Genomic DNA, 16903 nt, shown 5'->3' on the forward strand with positions numbered 1-16903 from the left:
TGGCTCATGCCTGTAATCCCAGCACTTTGGGAAGCCAAGGCAGGAGGATCACTTGAATCCAAGATTTTGAGATCTGTGCAAAGTAGTGAGACCTCATCTCCAACAAAAAATAACAAAACAGCTGGCATGGTGGCGTGAGCCTGTAGTCCTAGCTCCTCAGAAGGCTGAGGTGCGAGGATCACTTGAGTCCAGGAGGTTGGGGCTGCAGTGTGCGAAGATCAAGTCACTGCAATCCAGGCTAGGTGACAGAGACCTTGTCTCAAAAGAGGAGGAATATCTAAAAGAATAAAATATGCTTACTTGCTCGAGAAATAAATTTAAAAATATAACCTATCAACCACCTTTAGTGGAGACCACTAGCTGTACCTACCTCAATTCTGTACTTTTCCCCCCAGCTTTTCCTGGGCACGTGACTACCTGGAATGAAAGCTATATTTTCCATCTTTCTTTGCTATTTACAAGTAAGGCATTATGACTAAATTTGGCCAATGATACTTCAATAGAAGTATTGGGTACAACTTCTGGGAAATTTCTTTAGACAGGGAATGTAACTTTCTCACTGCCCTCCTTGCTGGCCAGAGTGCTGCTGTGAGGGCTAGAGCTTTACCAGCAACCTTGGATCAAGGGTTGAATGCCAAGTGCTGAGGTTGGTAGACTAATACAGCAACTTGAAATACTTACCTCTGGAATTCTTTTATGTGAGAGGAAAAAAAAATTCTCTGTTTTTTTTAAGCCTCTGGTATTTGGGGTTTTAGTTTTATGCTGCTGAACCTAATCTTAAGTGATACACTTTTCAATTGCTGGCATATTAATCCTTTATTAGAAATTGTAAATGAGAAATTATATCAACACCTGAGGACCAAACTACAACAGAATATTCCATAGGCTCAAGATTTTGAGACATTCTGGAAAGAGTTTTCTGTAAGGTATATCCTTTCCGTGGCATGGCAACATCATCGTTCTTTAAAAAGGTGACTGGACAGACATCATTTCCACCATCACCAATATAAACAATTTGTGTATAATTCACTCCCTGTTGTAACTGTTTATCTACAAATTCTATCAAAACTACCTTTTTGCAAAGATTCTTTGGGCATCTATTGCAAGAATGAGTATGATAATTTTCCACAGTGAGATGACCACTGCTATTAAAAGCTGCTGGATTTGTAAACACTTTATCAAATACATCATGAAAACTGGCAGCTTTTAAAACCCAATCTATGAAGACCGAATTTGAATCTGAAATAATAATGCAGTCAAATTTATCCTTATTCTTTCTTATAAAGTTGAAGAGTTCCACCATCCCTGGAGTGAAAGGCAATGATGTCACTGCTCTTTTCATTTCATGTTCTCTTACACCTTTATCTCCCAAATACTTAAAGACTCTGCCCATAAATTCTGTCCAAAATCCTTTTTGATAAGAATCACGTAGTTCAATAGGAAGTTTTTTGTTGGGAGCACATTGTACAATCCAAGTGTCACTATTGTCATCTATGATCGTATTGTCAAAGTCAAAAACTAGCAAAATTTTCATGGTTCCAGAAGTAGATTTGGATTATCCTGAAAAAGAAAAAATATTATTCTCTAAACAAACTCTGTTTACATATCTAACTAAAACACTTATTTAATAAACATAACTAAATGTTAATATGTTAAAAGAAGGAATATAAACAAAGTGATTAAGCACTTTGAGACCACTACCTAACCACTTTTCTCTAAGAAGCAAAGTTCATATTTGAGTATTTTAAGTGGAAAACAAAATATATAAAAAGGACATTCATAGTATTATTGTGTTCCTGGGGGTGTGTTTCTTATAGAAGTTATAAGAAAGAAAAAAAAAAGGCATTCTTACTATGATCACATTATCAATGAAACCACACTTATTTTATTAGATTAAAATATTTACAATCCTCATATTAAATAATAGGTCATGTATAAAGGATTCTCTGTGTACTACCCAAAATCCTGAACAAATTTAACATAGCATGAAATCTTGCAAGATGTAAAATAATTTTTTAAAAAAGGTATTTGCTAACAAAAACAAGTGGGGAAAGGATTCCCTATTTAATAATGGTGCTAGGATAGCTGGCTAGCCATATGCAGAAAACTGAAACTGACCCCTTCTTTACACCATATACAAAAATCAACTCAAGGTGGATTAAAGACTTAAGTGTAAAACCCAAACTATAAAAAAACCTAGAAGAAAATCTAGGTGATACCATTCGGGACACAGCACAGGCAAAGATTTCATGACAAAGATGCCAAAAGCAAATGCAACAAAAGCAAAAATTGACAAATGGTATCTAATTAAACTAAAGAGCTTCTGCACAGCAAAAGAAACTATCAACAGAGTAAACAGACAACTTAGAGAATGGGAGAAAATTTTTGCAATTTATCCATCTGACAAAGGTCTAATATCCAGCAATTATTATGAAGTTGAAAAATTATACCATCCCTGAAGTGAAAGGCATTGATGTCTCTGCTCTTTTCATTTTATATTACACCTTTAGCTCCCAAATATTTAAAGACTCTGCTCATAAAATCTGCCCACAATCCTTTTTGATAAGAATCATGTAGTTCCTTGTTAAGGAACTTAAACAAATTTACAAGAAAAAACAAACAGCCCCATTAAGAAGTGGGGAAAGGACACAAACAGACAATTCTTGAAAGAAGACAATACATGTGCCCAAGAAATATATGAAAGAAAAAAAAAGCTCAACATCACTGATCATTAGAGAAATGCAAACTAAAGCCACAATGAGATACCATCTTATACTAGTCAGAATGGCTATCATTAAAAAGTCAAAAAACAACCTGGCAAGGTTGTGGGGAAAAAGGAACGCTTTTACACTGTTGGTAGGAGTGTAAATTAGTTCAACCATCGTGGAAGATAGTGTGGTGATTCCTCAAAGACGTAGAGGCTGAAATACCACTTGACCCAGCAATCCCATTACTGGGTATATACCCAAAGGAATATAAATCATTCTATTATAAAGATACATGCATGCATATGTTCACTGCAGCACTGTTCACAATAGCAAAGACATGGAATCAACCTAAATGCCCGTCAATGATGGACTGCATAAACAAAATGTGGTACTTATACACCATGGAATATTATGCAGCTATAGAAAGGAATGAGATGATTTCCTTTACACGGACATGGATGGAGCTGGAAGCCATCATCTTCAGTGAACTAACACAGGAACAACAACAACAACAAAAACAAACACCACGTGCTCTCATTTATAAGTGGGAGCTGAATCATGAGAACACATGGAATGGAACAACATACACTGGGGCCTGTTGGAGGGTTGGGCGTAGGAGGAGGCAGAGCATCAGGAAAACAGCTAGTGGATGCTGGGCTTAATACCTAGGTGACGTGATGACCTGTGCAGCAGAGCATCATGGCACACGCTTACCTATGTAACAAATCTACATATCCTGCACATGTACCCCGAACTTAAAAGGTAGAAATCAAAAAAATTTAAAAAAGAAGGTATTTAGTTTAAAATCAATTTCTAAATGCCAATATTATAATTAAATAATTGCTGACACTCTATATGATAGTCTAAACAAACTACCTGAGAACTGAAGGCCAATTCTTCCGAACTAGAAGTAACTTGGTTAAGAGTTTTCACATGTTTATCTATATCTGCTCTAGATAGTTTAGCTCTGGGGTGCCAAATAATTTGAATACACCTGAGTAATCATATTGTTTGTGGTGTGACACTTATGTCTCTGTTTTCATTAGAAGATAATGAAAGTGATTAATTATAAATCTCAAGAGAAAAGGAAAGAATAAGCCGGTCAACTGATGGTAAGAATAAACATTATTTATAAAAAATAACTATATAGAATATCCAGAAAAGGATATAATTAATGTGTGTAAACAGATAATAATAATAATTTTGAGAGTCATTATATGTCAGGTACTGGCCTAAAAACTTTGCAGTATCATACCATTTAATTGTCATAACCCTATTAAGTAGGAATCATTATTATCCTCATCTTAAAGATGTATAAGCTGGATCTTAAAGTGGTTAGGTGTTAGTAAAGTGCCAGAGCTGGAATCTTAGGTTGATTTGATTCCAAACTTAATGCTTTTAAGTACCAAATTCTAGTGTTAAAAAATAGAATTAAAGGCCAGGCGCTGTGGCTCACACCTGTAATCCCAGCACTTTGGGCGGCCGAGGCGGGCGGATCACGAGGTCAAGAGATCGAGACCATTCTGGCCAACATGGTGAAACCCCATCTCTACTAAAAGTACAAAAAAAAAATTAGCTGGGCATGGTGGTGCTCACCTGTAGTCCCAGCTACTCAGGAGGCTGAGGCAGGAGAATTGCTTGAACCCAGGAGGCGGAGGTTGCCGTGAGCCAAGATCGCGCCACTGCACTCCAGCCTGGCGACAGAGCAAGACTCCGTCTCAAAAAAATAGAACATTTAATGACTACTCATTAGTTTAAAAATAAAATACTAAGTAGGTCATTTCGGCAGAAAGATATTTAATTACATAAAAACATTCATTAGTTTCAAAGTACACACTAACTGTAACACCACATCGGTGATACACTTTATAACCATTTTGAGGTTTCTACAAGAAATCCTAAAAAGACAAAGAACCCAAGCAATAAGAAAAAGATCAATTAAAAATGAAAAACATGGCATTTAGCCACACATATTCTCCAGTTTATAACAGTTGATACCCAGTAGTGAAGACAGAATAGAGCTCTTGACTCACATAAGACTAAGTATTCTGTGTCTCTTAATTTAGAATATCTAGAGAATAATTTACCTACAGGGGTATCACCTGTTGTGTGAATGTGGCTGATACATAATATTTTGTCACTCTGGATCCTTGTATCACTAAATGCCTAATCCAGATGCTTCTGACTGGTTCCCTGAGATTTAAATGCAGAATTCACTTTCCTACAGAAACAATGTAATAAATAATAAGGCATAATTGACAATCACATTAGTACTGTAACTAGGCATGTTTTAAATTAAATATGCTTTTTGAGAATTCTGAATTTATAATTAAAACAAATTTCAAATGTAACTCACTGTTGGTTGAAAACTGCCTCAAGCCTAAACTTAATTAGCCACAAATTACTGAAATTCCTGCATTATTAGCCTCAAAATAGCATGAGACTGAGGTAACACTTCCCCTGCTGATCTGAAAGTGCACCTTAAAAATTTCACCTTTTTCTATTAGTATTTTCTCACCATTCAACACAAACCTTTATAAAAATACTTACCCAACTTAGTATTTCCAAGACAATCTTACTTCAGCATTGGGATTAGGATAAACAATCACGACAATCTTCAGTCTTAAACACCAGCCAGTTGTTTTCAAACATTACTCCTATTCTATATACAGGCAACAGAGTCTTCTGGTTTGGAGCAAAATAATGGAAACTTCTTAACTCCTAAAATTAATAAAAGTATTTTAAAAGCTTTAACATTTGTATTTTCTAATTATGTTGTTTTTCTTATGTCAGGAAAGTATCTCTTGGCAATAGGAGAACAAAGTTTTGCTTTCCACTTGGTATTGACTTGGTGTCGAAAATAAGAAACGTTACGTGAAAATAAGTTTTTGTCCAGTGGATAAAATCATAGTGCTAAGCTGATTGAGATTTTTCAGAGTCCATTTTTTTTCTTTTTACTTGTTTAATAATAAAGGAATTCCATATTCTGTTGTCAATAGACATTTAGAGATTTAGTGCTGCATTAGAAATTAAAATGTCTCCAAAAATTAAGGATATGCACAAAGATTTAGTTTTAAGAATGTGAATCTATTTTGAAACCAATCTGTTAAAGTTCCAAAAAGAGTTAACGGTTCTCTTCAAAAGCACAATCTATGTCCATTTGGTATGTCTGCAATGTTTCCATAGTGTAACAATATCCTGTGTACTTTACACAATGAAAATTAGAAACTACACAGACATCCAAGAATTGGGAAATAATTAAATAAGATATGCATGTGACAGCATATAATAGAATATCCAGCCAGTAAAAGCTAAGATATTCAGTTCAAATTAAATAAGCAAGTCACAAAATAGTGTGTACAGTATAATCCTGTTTTTGTTTTAGAAAATGTTTACATGTGCAGTGGAATGGTTATGGTTGGTTCAACCGTAGTTCACACTTTTTCTACATTAATTTTGTAATAAAATTTTTTTTCTTCTCAGAATAATTTAAACTGTTTCAGATCAGAGTGCATATGCTACCTTATTAAATTTACAACAAAGAAAAAAAAGAATGGTGGGTATAGGACAAACAACTCTAGACTGACTTGGATTGTGGTTGGAGTTGGAAGCTGGAGTCTAAAGTCAAATTATATCTGACCACCATGTCAAATTGGCAAGTAACTGACATCAAATCATGAGATTCAACACTTTTTGTAACCAATTTTGTTAAAATTCCAGAGAATTTTTGTTGGGGGACAATTCTCCCTGCGTCTCTGGTGGTTGTGCATGTCTTACTGACTGCTCTTTCCTCTATTGTTTCAAGGATGTTTGTACAGTGGACAGCCTTGAGAAGCATGCTTATTTGTCCAAATGATAAAGATCTGGGTTCCCTAAGCTCAGGGCTGCTTTCCTGTAATTCGACATACTCTACATCTAGGTGACTTCTTGCCCACTTTGCATTATCCTGTGGGAACTGGGGCTTTAGGGAACTCAGGCAAAATTGCTGATATACTGGCTACTGCTGGGAGTAATTCATTCCTGAAACGAATAGTCTTCTGTCTTCCATGAAACTGCCAGGCTAAGTTAGCCTGCAAACAGAGTAAAATCTCTGTTCCTTTCCAGTTCTTGACACTTTGGTACTGCAAGCTCCGCCTCCCGGATTCACGCCATTCTCCTACCTCAGCCTCCTGAGTAGCTGGGACTACAGGCGCCCCCCACCACGTCCGGCTAACTTTTTTTGTATTTTTGGTAGAGACAGGGTTTCACCGTGTTAGCCAGGATGGTCTCCGTCTCCTGACCTCGTGATCTGCCTGCCTCGGCCTCCCAAAGTGCTGGGCTTACAGGCGTGAGCCACCGCGCCTGGCCCCCAGTTCTTGACTTTTTAAGGTATGCTTCCAAAAACCTACCAGCGCTCTATGTGCACAAACTAATTTATGTCTACAAATATTTTCTTAATTATTCCATACTTACCAGCATTATTACGTGGAACATCTGATAGAAAACCTAAAGAAAAATAGCACGACTGTGTGTTAGGACGTTCGTTATTAAAAATCTTTTTGTTCTTTCACTTTGAGAGACTCCAGTTTGGTGCATTATGTGTACACATCAGAGCCAACTTGTTAGTAATGAAGTTATCTGTACATCAATGTATTAGAAAAGGATCTTTTGAAACCAAACGCGCAGCTACTCCTAACAGATTTCTGTGGTCCTGTATTTACCAAGAAATTTAAAATATCTCAAAGGTCCTAACATAAATGTTCTAAGCATATCATTAAGTTTTAACATTCCTATTTTTTAAAAACTTGGCCCCATCTAGTCCTGACCATGCCCCAGAAACCAAAGGATTAAAAAAACGGCGTTTATGTCAGCGAATCCGCGGGTTTTTATAGTTAAGGAAGGGCTTTGCTCCTCACATTCCACCCGCGAGGAGATCGGGGACACACACACCACGCCTAGGCCTCGCGCGCTCACACACCTGCCGGCTCCACCCCGAGGGTAGGCATTGGACCCAATCGGAGGTCGTTCCCCGTGGAGCCCGCAGCAGGGGAGGATGGGAGTAGCAGGCAGGGCGGGGGTCCACGGGCTTCTCACTGACCCAGGCCCGCCGTCGGCAGCCGCCCCGGCGCCTGTGACGCTCCTGCGGGTTCAGTCCTTTGGCCTCGCCCCACGCCTGCCGGCTGGGCAGCCCCACTCACAAGCCCAGCTCGCAGGCGCGGGCGCAGGCGCAGGCGCCTCTCTTGTCGAGCCCGACCGCCAACTGCAGCGCCTTCCTTGTTCCTCGGCGACGGCTGGCGTCACTTCCGGCGGCGTTGCCAAGCAACCGCATGGTTCGAGTAACAACGTCCACCGGCTGGAGTCCGCGGCGCATGGCGCTACAGTCACTTTTCCAGATCTGGGCGCACCGTGGACACCTCGTCAGAGATGCTGGTACGGTTTGGACGACGCTGTGGACAGGCGAAGGAAAGTACAGGTGAGCTACACTGACCTATCCAGGGACAGGGATTGTTTCTGGACCCTCGGCATGGAGTGAGAGGCGAGGATGCCGAATGAGGGCTTCAGCTGCTTTTTGAAATGGACTCCATCAAGTCGAAAGCATCCTCAATAAGCATCTTTGGGCTCTGTGTAAAGTTAGGCCATCTTGCCCTCAGGTGAATGGATGAAGGAGGGAAACGGGGAGTGGAAGTGGGTGGGAGAATGTTTACAGAAATAGGGGTGGATAAAAGATAGGAAATCAGAGACCCCCCCACCCCCAGCTAACCTAAAACTGCGCAGTTGCAGCTCTGAGAGTCTGGGCTTTGTTAAATTTCCGGCACGCTTAAAGTTTGTTATTCACTGATTGAATTGGACTATCTCTTGGAAATATAAGTCCCCTCTTTAGAGTCTTGGCTCTGCTGCAAACTTGCTGATTGGTCTTTACTAAAAGTCTCTGAAGGAAATTCTCCATTTCCTCCTCTCTAAAGTAATATAAGGTCTCTCTCTAAGTCAAATGCTTGCATAGAGTTAAAAAAAAATCGTGCGACATAAAGTATTGTAATTCAGATGACCTGTTATAACAATTTGATTTTGGAATAGAAATAGACTTCTAAAGAACTCTATCAATTCTAGCTACGACAGTTTCTAAAGTCTGTAAATTGGCAATTAATGTAGTCATGGTGACAACTAGAACTTTGGCAGTTTGAAGTATCTTCATGTCATTGCCCGAACTTCTGTAGCAATAGTGCCCCCTGCACCAGATGCAGAGTGAGAGCCAGTCATTCTTCACTAGTGGATATTTATGCAGTGGAGGTTTCATGAGGTTAGCAGCGGACTTTTGCCATGTAAAAGGAAAGAAACAGTATCAATATGGCAAGTATTGGAAAAGCACAGTTACTCCCACATATTCACTTTCCTGCATATGCATTTCTGCACTACCTGGTTTAGATTTACCTAATAGTTGTTAAATAATGTTTTGTGTCAACTAGCTCACAAGCTTCCATCCGAGCCTCGCTGCTAAATTTTAATCTCCATTTTTAGGGGAAGGCTAAGTAGGAGAGGGTTTCAGAGATGTGTGCAACTATTTGTAAAACAAATACTTTATCAAGATTTAGTGGGGTGACATCAGCCAGAATAGTGAAATAGGATCTATGCCTGAAATCCTGTCCTCCATAAAATCAACAAGAACAGTGGCAAAAATAATCCGTATCGACTTTTTCAAAACACTGGAAATTAACCAAAGGCTTGCAACAATATGTGGAGTGTTTACTAAAGAAAAACAGCTGGATTTTTGTAACAACAGTGAGGTTTTTGGCATTTTAACTTGCCATAGTCCTATACTTTTCTCCTAGCCCCATGGCAGCCTAGATAACCACAGCAATCACAGTGAAAAATACTGACTTAACAACTTGTAGAGGGGACAAAACAGAATTTGACCCACTCCAAAGCCAGACAACTGTTATTATTCGACATGTCTCATAGTTCCTTGGAGAATCTCACTCATGAGGCTTATTGTTATTTAGTCTGACTTCAGACTCACCAAGTATGTTTGTCAAATGATCAGTGGCAATTTTAAATATCACAGCTATCAGAGGCAGTGCTATAGTTTTAATGTGTCCTCTAAAAAGCATATGTGGGAACTTAATCCCCAATGTAAAAATGTTGGGAGGTAGGGACTAATGAGAGGTGATTAGGCCATGAGAGCAGAGTAAAGGGATTAATGCCATTATCTGGGGAGTGGGTTCATTATAAAAGTGGGAAGGTTGGCCCTCTTCTCTCTCTCTCTCTCTCTCTCTCTGTGCGTGTCTGTCTGTTGCCCTCTCTTTGCCCTTTTGCCATGTAATGCCTTCCATCATGTTATGATGAGGCACGAAGGCCGCTGCCAGATGCTGGCACCTTGATACTGGCTTTCTCAGCCTCCAGAACCATAAGCCAATAAATATCTATTCTTTATGAATTACCCAGCCTAAGGTATTCTGTTATAACAGCATGAAACAGGCAGGCAGTGATACAGTTGGCAGGCAAACAACACGCTGACCAAAAAACTTAAAAGGATCAGCTGGAAAGTGATTATGTCCATAGGGGGTTTTGGAAAACTCCTGACATATTCCTGGGAATCTAGAAGGCCAAATGCATGCATAGAGCTACATACATGCCCAGGAAAGACCTGAAAATGCCTCTCACCTATGACTTACCTTGAGACTCTGTTTAAGAAAGAAGTAAAAGCTAAGATGGAGTTGTAAATTGCCTGCCCGAGCATTGAAGGCATGCCTTAATGCTCATAGACAGTCCCTTGGCAAAGACTGGGAGACTTGTCAGTTCCAGTCATCCAAAGATATATCTGTCTAGTTATTAGCTGACCACTAAGCAAACCAGAGACTCCAGTGACTCCAGTGGTCACATGTGACAAAGAATACAGACTACAGAATTGGTTCAGAGAAGTCATGAAACAACAACAGCAGGAATAAGAAACTTTGGGTGTATGTGGAGATCTGATTTCCAGAGTTGAAACATATATGTACGGTTTTTAATAAAAATTATGAAAGATGAAAATAAATAAAGTATGACCCAAACATAAGAAAAAGTTTCAGTAGAAAGTGTCTTTGAAATGGACTCCACCAAGTTGAAAGCATCCTCAATAATCATCTTTTGGCTCTGTGGAAGTTAGGCCATTTTGCCCTCAGGTGAGTGGGTGGAAGAGGGAAAGGGGCTATGGAAGTGGCAGGGAGGATGTCTACAGAAGCAGGGGTGGAGAAAAGGTAGGAAATCAGAGACCCCCCCAACTGACCTAAAACTGTGCAGTTGCAGTTGTTGTAAGCCCAGATGTTGGACTTACTAGATAAAAACTTTTGTAAATTTATAGCTATTGTAAATATATTTAAAGAACTCAAGCAAAAGTCTAAAGAACTATAGAAAAGTATTAAGAATGTTGTCTTACCAAATAGAGGATATCAATGAAGATTTTAAAAAATTATAAAAAGGAACTGAACAGAAATGTTGGAGTTGAAAAGCACAATAACTGAATTTAAAAATTCACTAGAGGGATCAATAGCAGATTTGAACTTGTGGAAGAAATAATCAGTGAACTTGAAGATAAGCCAATTGAGATTATTCAGTCTCAGAATAGTGAGAAAGAAAAAAAGATAAAAGAATGAAGAAGCCGGGCGTGGTGGCTCATGCCTATAATCCCAGCACTTTGAGAGGCTGAGACGGGCAGATCACGAGGTCAGGAGATCAAGACCATCCTGGTTAACACGGTGAAACCCCGTCTCTACTAAAAATACAAAAAAAAATTAGCCAGGCGTGGTGGTGCATGCCTGTAGTCCCAGCTACTCAGAGGCTGAGGCAGGAGAATGGCGTGAACCCAGGAGGCAGAGCTTGCAGTGAGCCGAGATGGTGCCACTGCACTCCAGCCTGGGCGACAAAGCGAGACTCCATCTCAAAACAAAACAAAACAAAACAAAACAAAAAGAGTGAAGAAAAACGAGCAGATCTTCAGGGAAATGTAGGTCACCAGCAAATATGCCAACATAAATGTAACTTGAGTTCTGGAAGGAAAAGAGCAGGGAAAGGGGTAAAAACATTTGAAGAATTAATGGCTAAAAGCTTTCCAAATTTGATGAAAAGCATTACACATTCAAAAGGCTCAGTGATCCTCTAAGTATGGTAAACTCAACTCAAAGAGATCCACAGCTGTACACATCATGATCAAACTGTTGAAAGCTAAAGACAGTCTTGAAAGCACAAGAGAGAAATGACATTACATAAAAGGAATCCTCAATAAGATTAACAACAAATTTCTTATAAGAAATTATGGAGTCCAGGGGCAGCAGGCTGATATATTCAAAGTACTGAAAGGAAAAGTCTTCAAGAATTCTTTTTTTTTTTTTTTTTTTTGAGATAGAGTCTTGCTCTTGTCACCCAGGCTGGAGTGTAGTGGCATGATCTCAGCTCACTGCAACCTCTGCCTCCCAGGTTCAAGTGATTCTCCTGCCTCAGCCTCCTGAGTAGCTGGGATTACAGGCACCCACCACCACGCCTGGCTAATTTTTGTACTTTTAGTAGAGACGGGGTTTCACCATGTTGGCCAGGCGTGTCTCAAACTCCTGACCTCAGATGATCCCACCTTCAGTTATTAATTGAAAAAATTATCACAAAGAAAAACTGAGGACCAGATGGCTTCATTGGTTAATTCTAAATGTTTAATGAAATATTAACATAAATCCTTCAAAATCTTTTTAAAAAATAAAGAAGAGGAAGGAGCACTTTCCAACTCATTCTATAAGGGCAGTATTACCCTGATACCAACAGCAGACAAAGACATCACAAGAAAACTATAGATCATTATCTTTTATGAATAGAGATGCAAAAATCTTCAACATAGTTTTAGCACATCAGCTAGATGTGGCACACACCTCCCAGCTACTTGGGAGGCTGAGGTGGGAGGACCACTTGAGGCCAGGAATTTGAGGCTGTAATGTGCTATGGTCACACTTGTAAATAGCCACTGCACTCCAGCCTGGGCAATATAGCAAGACCCCATCTCAAAAAATAAGTTAATTAATTAAATAAAATACTAGCAAACCAAATCCAGCAACATATAAAAATTATTATATACCATGACCAAGTGGTATTTATCCCAGGAATGCAAGGTTGGCTTAAAAACAATTAATGTAGTACACTGTGTAAATAGAATAAAGAACAAAACTACATGATTATCCTAATAGAAAAAACATTTGACAAGTCCAACATTCCATTTATGATAAAAACAACAAACTAGGAATAGAAAGGAATTTTCTTAACCTGATAAAGGGGACCTATGAAAAGCCTATAGCTAACATCATAGTTAATGGTGATAGACTGAAAGCCTGATCAGGAAAAGACAAGTATGCCTGCTTTCATCACTTCTATTTAACATCATACTGGAAATTCTAGCCATGGCATTTAGGCAAGCAAAAGAGAAGGCCATCCAGATTGGAAAGGAAAAAATAAAACTTTCTATTTTCACAGATGACATGATATTCTATATTAAAAATCCTAAAGGATATTCTATACAATTATTAGATCTAATAAAGTTTAGTGGCATTGAAAGATGATCAATTTACAAAATTGTATTTCTTTACACTTGCAAAGAACAATCTGATAATAAATTTAAGAAAACAATTCCATTTACAATAGCACCAAAATACTTAGGACAAGTTTTTCTAAGGAAAAATACTTAGGAATAAGCAAAAATTTATCTTTCAAAAAACTACAAAACATTATTGAAAAAAGTTAGATGTAAATAAATGGAAAGACATCTTGATATGGTTTGGATGTGTCCCTGCCCAAATCTCAACTTGAATTCCCAGGTGTTATGGGCACATGGAGATAATTGAATCATGGGGGCTGGCCTATCCTGTGCTATTCTTGTGATAGTAATTAAGTCTTATGAGATCAATGGGTTTATCAGGGATTTCCACTTTTGCTTCTTCCTCATTTTCTCTTGCCGCCACCACGTAAGAAGTGTCTTTCACCTCCTGCCATGATTCCGAGGCCTCCCCAGCCATGTGGAACTGTAGGTCTAATTAAACCTCTTTTTTCTCAGTCTTCAGTATGTCTTTATCAGCAGGGTGAAAATGGTTTAATATAGTAAATTGGTACCAGCAGAGTGGGGCATTGCTGGAAAGATAACTGAAAATGTGGAAGCGACTTTGGAACTGGGTAACAGGCAGAGATTGGAACAGTTTGAAGAGCTCAGAAGAAGACACGAAAATGTGGGAAAGTTTGGAACTTCCTAGAGACTTGTTGAATGACTTTGACCAAAATGCTGATAGCGATATGGACAGTGAAATCCAGGCTGAGGTGGTCTCAGATGGAGATAAGGAACTTTTTGGAAACTGGAGTAAAGGTGATTCTTACTATGTTTTAGCAAAAAGACTGGCGTCATTTTGCCCCTGCCCTAAAGATTTGTGGAACTTTGAGAAAGATGATATAGGGTATCTGGCAGAAGAAATTTCTAAGCAGCAAAGCATTCAAAAGGTGAGTTGAGTACTGTTAAGGGCATTCAGTTTTAAAAGGGAAACAGAGCACAAAAATTCAGAAAATTTATAGTCTGACTATGCAATAGAAAAGAAAAACCAATTTTCTGTGGAGAAATTCAAGCCAGCTGCAGAAATCTGCATAAGCATCAAGCAGCCTAATGTTAATCACCAAGACCATGGGGAAAATGTCTCCAGGCTATGTTGGAGACCTTCACAGCAGCCCCCTCCTGTCACAGGCCTAGAGGTCCAGGAGGAAAAAGTGGTTTTATGGTCTGGGCCCAAGGTCCATGTGCTGTGTGCAGCCTATAGACTTGCTGCCCTGTGTCCCAGCTGCTCCAGCCATGGCTGAAAGGGGCCAATGTAGAGCTCATGCTGTGGCTTCAGAGGGTGGAAGCCCCAAGCCTTGGCAGCTTCCACATGGTGTTGAGCCTGTGGGTGTGCAGAAGTCAAGAATTGAGGTTTGGGAACCTCCACCTAGATTTCAGAAGATATATGGAAATGCCTGGATGCCCAGGCAGAAGTTTGCTGCAGAGGCAGGGCCCTCATGGAGAACCTCTGCTAGGGCAGTGAAGAAGGGAATTGTGGGGTCGGAGCTCCCACATAGAGTCCCTACTGGGACATTATCTAGTGGAGCTGTGAGAAGAGGGCCACCATCCTCCAGACCCCAACATGGTAGATCCACTGACAGTTTGCACCATCCACCTGGAAAAGCCACAGACACTCAATGCCAGTTCATGAAAGCAGCCAGGAAGGAGGCTGTACCCTGCAAAGCCACAGGAGCAGAGCTACCAAAGACCATGGAAACCCACTTTTGCATCAGTGTGACCTGAATGTGAGACCTAGAGTCAAAGGAGATCATTTTGGAGCTTTAAAATTGTATTGCCCTGCTGGATTTTGGACTTGCATGGGTCCTGTAGCCCCTTTGTTTTGGCCAGTGTCTCCCATTTGGAATGGCTGTATTTGCCTAATACCTGTACCCCCATTGTATCTAGGAAGTAACTAGCTTGCTTTTGATTTTACAGGCTCATAGGCAGAAGGGACTTGCCTTGTCTCAGATGAGACTTTGGACTATGGACTTTTGGGTTAATGCTGAAATGAGTTAAGACTTTGGGGGACTGTTGTGAAGCCATGATTGGTTTTGAAATGTGAGGATATGAGATTTAGAGGGGCCAGGGGCAGAATGATATGGTTTGGCTGTGTCCCCACCCAAATCTCAACTTGAATTGTATCTCCCAGAATTCCTACATGTTGTGGGAGGGACCCAGGGAGAGGTAATTGAATCATGGGGACTGGTCTTTACCATGCCATTCTTATAATAGTGAATACGTCTCATGACATCTGATGGGATTATCAGGGGTTTCCACTTTTGCTTCTTCCTCATTTTCTCTTGCTGCCACCATGTAAGAAGTGCCTTTTGCCTCTCGCCATGATTCTGAGGCCTCCCCAGCCATGTGGAACTGTAAGTCCAACTAAACCTTTTTTTCTCCCTAGTCTTGGGTATGTCTTTATCAGCAGCATGAAAATAGACTAATACACATCTCATGTTAATGGGCTGGGAGATTTAGTATTGTTAATATGGTTTGAATATTTGTCCCCTTCAAAACTCATGTTGAAAATTAATTCCCAAAATGGTAGTATTGAGAGGTGGAGCCTTTAAGAAGTGATTGGGTCATGAGGGATCTGCCCTCATGAATGGAGTAGAAACGGGGTCTTGCTGTGAATGGATTAATGGCTTATGCTGGAAGTGGGACTCTTGGCTTCATAAGAAGAGGAAGAGAGATCTCAGCTAGCATCCTCAGCCCCCTTGCCATATGATGCCCTGCACTACTTCCAGACTCTGCAGAGAGACTTCACCAGCAAGAAAGCCCTCAACAAATGCAGCCCCTCAACCTTGCGCTTCTCAGCCTCTATAATTGTGAGAAATGAAATCATTTTCTTTACAAATTATCTAGTTTCAGATATTCTGATATAGCAACAGAAAATGGACTAAGACAGATGGCAACATCATGTCTTTTTTGGCAACAACGACAACAAAAAAGAAATAATGAAATAAACCCATACATCTATACTAAATGGGTTTTGACAAGAATGTTAATGCAATGGGGAAAGAGTAGAATTTTTAACAAATGGTGCCGGGATAAGTGGATATCTATATACAAAATAATGAATTTCGACTCCCAAATTAATATACACCTCACACTACATACAAATATTAGTTTGAAATGAATTATATAGCTAAATATAAAAGCTAGAACTATAAAACTATTAGAAGAAAACTTGTATATACATCTTTATTACCTTGGATTAGGCAACAATTTCTTAGATGTGACACCAAAAGCACAATCAACCCAAGAAAAATAGATTTGGCCTTCATCAAAATTAAAAACTTCAGTATGAATACATCAAAGAACACTATCTTTTTTTTTTTTTTGAGACGGAGTCTCGCTCTGTTGTCCAGGCTGGAGTGCAGTGGCCAGATCTCAGCTCACTGCAAGCTCCGCCTCCCGGGTTTACGCCATTCTCCTGCCTCAGCCTCCCGAGTAGCTGGGACTACAGGCGCCCGCCACCTCGCCCGGCTAGTTTTTTTGTATTTTTTTTTAGTAGAGATGGGGTTTCACCGTGTTAGCCAGGATGGTCTCGATCTCCTGACCTCATGATCCGCCCGTCTCGGCCTCCCAAAGTGCTGGGATTACAGGCTTGAGCCACCGCGCCCGGCCA

General features: G+C 39.8%; 3 protein-coding genes across 7 annotated transcripts in view; 1 reads left to right on the forward strand and 2 right to left on the reverse strand.

The window, feature by feature from the left end:
• The window catches only part of LOC105545297 (kelch-like protein 23), a 67521-nt gene extending 59592 nt beyond the window's left edge, over positions 1-7929 (reverse strand). The window contains exons 1-3 of the mRNA XM_011988166.1: positions 7786-7929; positions 7161-7193; positions 5259-5429 (exon numbers count right to left, since the gene is read on the reverse strand). The gene's annotated coding sequence lies outside the window, so the exon portion shown is untranslated. The remainder of the gene's footprint in view (positions 1-5258; positions 5430-7160; positions 7194-7785) is intronic.
• PHOSPHO2 (phosphatase, orphan 2) lies at positions 798-7966 on the reverse strand. Of its 5 annotated transcripts, XM_011988143.1 has the most exons (5): positions 7786-7966; positions 7161-7193; positions 5259-5429; positions 4811-4929; positions 798-1560 (listed from the first exon to the last, which is right to left on the reverse strand). In XM_011988143.1, exon 5 carries the CDS (start codon positions 1532-1534, stop codon positions 809-811), a length of 726 nt encoding a protein of 241 aa, XP_011843533.1. In that variant the 5' UTR covers positions 1535-1560; positions 4811-4929; positions 5259-5429; positions 7161-7193; positions 7786-7966; the 3' UTR covers positions 798-808. The 5 variants fall into 5 exon arrangements, with proteins under 5 accessions (XP_011843533.1, XP_011843534.1, XP_011843535.1 ...); XM_011988144.1 differs by lacking the exon at positions 4811-4929 and having other exon boundaries at positions 7886-7966; XM_011988145.1 differs by lacking the exon at positions 5259-5429 and having other exon boundaries at positions 4811-4901.
• A 20-nt stretch (positions 7967-7986) lies between these two features.
• Positions 7987-16903, forward strand: part of CCDC173 (coiled-coil domain containing 173) — a 64211-nt gene continuing 55294 nt past the window's right edge. Inside the window, exon 1 of the mRNA XM_011988146.1 lies at positions 7987-8160. Within this exon, the coding sequence (XP_011843536.1) occupies positions 8112-8160 (49 nt within the window). The 5' untranslated portion in view covers positions 7987-8111. The remainder of the gene's footprint in view (positions 8161-16903) is intronic.

Source organism: Mandrillus leucophaeus, unplaced genomic scaffold, assembly GCF_000951045.1.
Source record: "Mandrillus leucophaeus isolate KB7577 unplaced genomic scaffold, Mleu.le_1.0 Scaffold324, whole genome shotgun sequence".
Classification (NCBI taxonomy): domain Eukaryota; kingdom Metazoa; phylum Chordata; class Mammalia; order Primates; family Cercopithecidae; genus Mandrillus; species Mandrillus leucophaeus.

Bases quoted from the DNA above. Each gene is read 5' to 3' on its own strand.
- PHOSPHO2 (XM_011988144.1), bottom strand. From the start codon at position 1,534: ATGAAAATTTTGCTAGTTTTTGACTTTGACAATACGATCATAGATGAC.